At 46.8% G+C, this 4,821-nt stretch overlaps 1 protein-coding gene across 1 annotated transcript; it reads left to right on the forward strand.

Moving 5' to 3' along the window:
• The first annotated feature begins 789 nt into the window (after positions 1 to 789).
• irx2a (iroquois homeobox 2a) lies at positions 790 to 4,500 on the forward strand. Its single transcript, XM_073486115.1, has 3 exons — positions 790 to 1,029; positions 2,317 to 2,722; positions 3,560 to 4,500. Exons 1-3 carry the CDS (start codon positions 790 to 792, stop codon positions 4,498 to 4,500), a joined length of 1,587 nt encoding a protein of 528 aa, XP_073342216.1.
• Positions 4,501 to 4,821: the final 321 nt, after the last annotated feature.

A 4,821-nucleotide genomic window follows, 5' to 3' on the forward strand; every position in this document is an offset into this window, starting at 1 on the left:
ACAGGTGAAGTACTTGTGTTTACTTCTCGTCCTCACCAAAAACACTCTACTAACGTCTTATACTACAAACGCATCCATCACGACGAGTCGAACAATGCACTGTCTGGAGTTTAAATGGCAGAATTGATAAGAAAATGAAAAAATGACTCAATTTTGAACACATGAACGCATCACCTGTGTGGTAAATCTCCCCGGGACAAACGACAAATAAGGCAGATCGCATCTGCAGACCACTTCACTTGCATTGGCAACAGTTACATTCTCATCTCATCCATTTGTCCGATTTTGTGAAGTGAACTATGTTGTAAAAATCCCACTCTGAAGCGAGCAACTCTTGGAGGGAGCCTACTTTTTGCAGTGTGGAGTCTTGGTTTTGTTCCGCGGCTCCATTTCTATGAGGCAGAAAGGGGGCGGGGATGGGATATTCAGATGAGCCGGAGTGACAGCTCCAGTTTCCCCCAATGCTCTGTGTGTCTGAAACTCCACTGGCTCTCTCCCTGCTAACTCCTCACTTCATAGTGCTGCGTACTAAAAACATCGGACGCTAGGGGATCAAGACGCATGCCACATTGCCTCTATGAGGGCACTTTAACAGATCTTTCGGGGTTTTTTTTCTCCCAGTAAGGGGGCTGTGGAGGGAGGACTTTTTTTTTTTTATTTTCATTGTCTGATGACTGTTTGCACGGCTGATTATTGAGTTGATTGTTTATTATTTTGGCTGTTGTTGCCCAGCGCCCTGCGCGTTTTTTCCTCCCTTTTTGGAATCGGCGACCTATCCCGCGCTCACCAATGTCCTATCCTCAGGGTTACCTCTACCAGCCCCCGGGCTCTCTGGCTCTTTATTCGTGTCCGGCTTACGGGGCCTCGGCTCTGGCTGCCCCGCGGAATGAAGACTTGGCGAGGTCGTCATCTGGCTCAGCCTTCAGCCCTTACCCTGGATCGGCCGCTTTCTCCGCCTCGGCTGGTGCGGGCTTCTCCAGTCCGCTGTCATACTCCACGGATCCAACCACGGGATTCCCATCCTACATGGTAAAAAAATAAAATAATAATAATCACATATATTCACGTGTGATCGTGTGTGGTGAGGGCTCCGAAGCAGGTGAATGTGTCGGCGAGTTAAAGTCTGTCAGTGCGCTGAATGTTTCGCTGTGTTTTTCAAATCGCTCCAGGTTCATCATGTGTTGTTATGATCCACTGATCAGTGAGTGTTGACGGAACTTTTCTCACTGAGTGTTGCTGCAGAGCCGTATCCACCGGCCTGCACGTCGGGTTCTTCCTCTAAAATCCTTGACCCCTTTGGCTTAAATGGGATTTTTTTTTAAGCACGAGCCGCAAATTGCAATGGCTTGACCACCGCTTAACACTCACTGCGCAGCTAATTATGTAAAACAGAACACCAACTAAGATTTTTATTTGAGCCTTTAGCCTCCGAGCAGTTAATTTATGTGTCATAGAAAATTAATATAACACGAGCCGTAACTCTCTCCTCCTCCTCGGCAGTCATTAAACTCGCCGGGGATGAAGTCGCTGGCTGCTATTCTGAGTTGAATAAACGGAGTTTTTAACATGAAAAGCATGACTCGCGATGCTAATGTCACAGGGGCACTTCAAGCGTTTTACGAAAGGTGCATATCAAGTGATTTGCTAATGGGATTTGTAATGCTGCAAAGGGGAGATATGTTAACACATTGGGGCTGCCACAACAAAACAAAAAGCAGCCAGCTGCAAAGAAAATGAGCAAGTTAATAGGTGATTACGGAAAATTGAAATTTCCCTTTTTATTATCTTTACGGCTTATTAACAGCAGCGCTGTTATTAGTTAATCCGATAATGATCTTAACCATTAGTTAACCATTAGTCCATGCCTTCCTGCGGCCTGCTTTTTGCGCACGGCGTGTTTACTACCCCTGCAATTACAGGGATTTGTCTTAAAGAAAAGGAGCGTGGTTGACAAATGATCCGAACTGAACAAATCATATGAAGTATTAATAGTTTGTTTATTTTCAACAATAGGCTGCACGTCGTAAATCACGCTCGGGGGATTTTAAAGGTTATTATATATGATTTGCAGAAATTGAGGATAGAATCTGACACTGCATTCACACCTCTCTCCAGCTTTTTTTTTACTTTCTCCACAAGTTTCTAAAATGTAATGTTCAAACTGTTAAAAACTGTAAAATACATTTAAAGTAATTATGATATATGAGTGCTTTAAAATGTCCTCTAACTATATGGAGATGTTTTGTAATTAAACGCCACATTTTTTAAAAAAACAAAAAGAAAACCCATCTCAGACTTTTCTCAACTTTCCTCCAGAGCTCTCCATATGACGCGCACACGACGGGCATGGCCGGGGCGTTGAGTTACCACCCATACGGGAGTCCGGGCTACCCCTACCAGCTCAATGACCCGGCTTACCGCAAGAACGCCACCAGGGACGCCACGGCCACCCTGAAGGCCTGGCTGCAGGAGCACCGGAAGAACCCGTACCCGACGAAAGGGGAGAAGATCATGCTGGCCATTATCACCAAGATGACCCTGACGCAGGTCTCCACATGGTTCGCCAACGCCAGGCGGAGGCTCAAGAAGGAGAACAAGATGACCTGGGCGCCCAGGAACAAGAGCGAGGACGAGGACGAGGAGGACGGGGACGGCGAGAGGAAGGAGGTGGAGCGCTCGGAGAAAACCCTGGATAACAGCGAGGCTTCAGCGGAGGATGAAGGTGGGGTATAATCCGGCGACCGAGCCAATGATCCATTTAACAATTCAGGGTAGGACGGGGGGCGAGACGGAGGAGAGGGGTGGATGCCCCTTTTATTTACTGCTCAGGTTATTTATTGCATTGATATTATTTGTAAAAAAATAATAATATATCGAATATATGAAATGATCCAATCATGACACAAATATCCAAAACAAATAATCTACTTTAAATGTATGTTTTTATATGTTTCTTTAAGGGGGGGTCATGTATTGTTATAGTAACCATGTTGATTGATTTTTTTTTTTTTAATGATAACGAGTTTCTAACACTCAACACTGCACTAAATGACCTGCTAAGGTGGACATTTTCTTTTCCTGAACATGATTAATGGCAGGTCACTGCTCAACATGGCAATCCACGCGAGTGCACGAGTGGCCTCAATAAAATTAGACCGGTAATGTCGTTCAGTCGATGAAATTAATTGTATAATTATGTAAAAAAAAAAAAAAAAAAAAAAAAGAAAAAGAAAAAAAAAACGTTGTTGTCATATTTTAAAAAGAGCTTTAATTGTAGCCCACTGTTCCAGCTCATATAAATAATTCATAATTTACTTAATCAAGCCTGGTGGGCTGTAATACATTAGTGATGGCTGTGAATACACATGGGCATGGATATACTTACAGCATAAGTTTTTGGTAGTTATTTCAATTTTATTTTCTTTTTTTATCTCATGTTTTTATTTTAGAGCATTACTCACATTAATATTTAATTGGAAATGTGTCTAATTTTTAAAGTTTCATTTAGTTTATTTTACATGTTGTATTTATTGTTTTCTCTGTCATTTTCTCCTCCCAGGTATCAGCTTGCACGTCGACACCCTGACGGACCACTCCTGCTCGGCGGAGTCTGACGGGGAGAAGGTCAGCTGTCGTGTGGGCGAGCTGAGCTCCGACCAGGCCGCCGACAAATGCGACGACGACGACCACGACCACCACCACGACCCGCGGGCTCAGCTGTCGCCCAAACCCGTCACCTCGTCGCCTCTCACGGGAGTGGAAGCCCCGGTTCTCAGCCATCACCAACACCACCACCACCACCACCACCTCCATCACCTCCACCATCTCCACAGCCAGCGCGAGGATTTGGCCCGGAGCCTCGTCAGCAGCAGCAGCAACAATCTGAACACCAATAAATCGTCCTCATGCCTTGACGGCAGACCCACTTCCGGGCCGCCTCAGAACCCCACGGTCAAGCCCAAGTTGTGGTCGCTGGCTGAGATTGCTACCTCGGACCAAAAGCAGCAACATCAGCAGCAGCAGCAGCAGCAGCAGCAACTGGGGCAGCCCGGGCAACCGAGCTGCCCCTCCTCCAGCGGTGGCCTCCTTACTCCCCCCACGCCCTCCACCACCTCCCCGGCTGCCACCTCCCCCTCCCTCTACCCGGCCCCCTCCATCCTTGGAAGACCTATTTATTACACGTCTCCCTTTTATAGCAATTACACAAACTATGGCAACTTCAGCCCCCTGCAGGGCCAAGGGATCCTGCGGTACACTAATTCATCCGGAGTGAGTCTGGCTGCCGCCGCCGCCGCCGCCGCTGCCGCCGCCGCTGCTGCTGCTGCAAACGAGGGTCTCAGCTCCTCTCACCAGGGTCTGGAGGCGAGCACAAACCCCAAGCACAGGCCTGACTCTCCCCTCGTTAAAAATAACCCAAACCAGATTGCTGTCGTCGAGCAGCAGCAGCAGCAGCAGCAGCATTTCAGACCCGCAAATTTAGAAGCAAAGAAAGGTACGTAATAACCTGACGCGGCGCGGCGTTCACGGAACCACTTGAGCTCGTTTAATCTGGCGTTGAATCTTGAGGTGGTGTTTTTCTTTGAGCACGCGAGGGGAAGTCGCTCCGCAGTGGGATTTCAAAGATGAGCTCACTTGTTTCCGATGCAAAAATCAATTGGTTTGTCTTCGTCACTTTTCACGTGTCACTGCAGTTGTTTCCTTTAAGAAAATTAAGACTTTTCTCGATTGAGTTTTGCATGAGAAACAAGTGGCGTTATGTGACACTGCTGGCAGATCCCCACCTGTTCCGAGACGAATACGATTTTAAGACTGAATGACTTA

Source organism: Pagrus major, chromosome 17 (assembly GCF_040436345.1).
Source record: "Pagrus major chromosome 17, Pma_NU_1.0".
Taxonomy (NCBI): Eukaryota; Metazoa; Chordata; class Actinopteri; order Spariformes; family Sparidae; genus Pagrus; species Pagrus major.

What these genes read in the sequence shown, in the direction of transcription:
- irx2a (XM_073486115.1), top strand. Translation starts at nt 790, where the DNA reads ATGTCCTATCCTCAGGGTTACCTCTACCAGCCCCCGGGCTCTCTGGCT. An exon ending in CGGGATTCCCATCCTACATG is followed by an intron (nt 1,030 to 2,316) that starts GTAAAAAAATAA and finishes ACTTTCCTCCAG; the next exon opens with AGCTCTCCATATGACGCGCA. An exon ending in GGCTTCAGCGGAGGATGAAG is followed by an intron (nt 2,723 to 3,559) that starts GTGGGGTATAAT and finishes TTCTCCTCCCAG; the next exon opens with GTATCAGCTTGCACGTCGAC.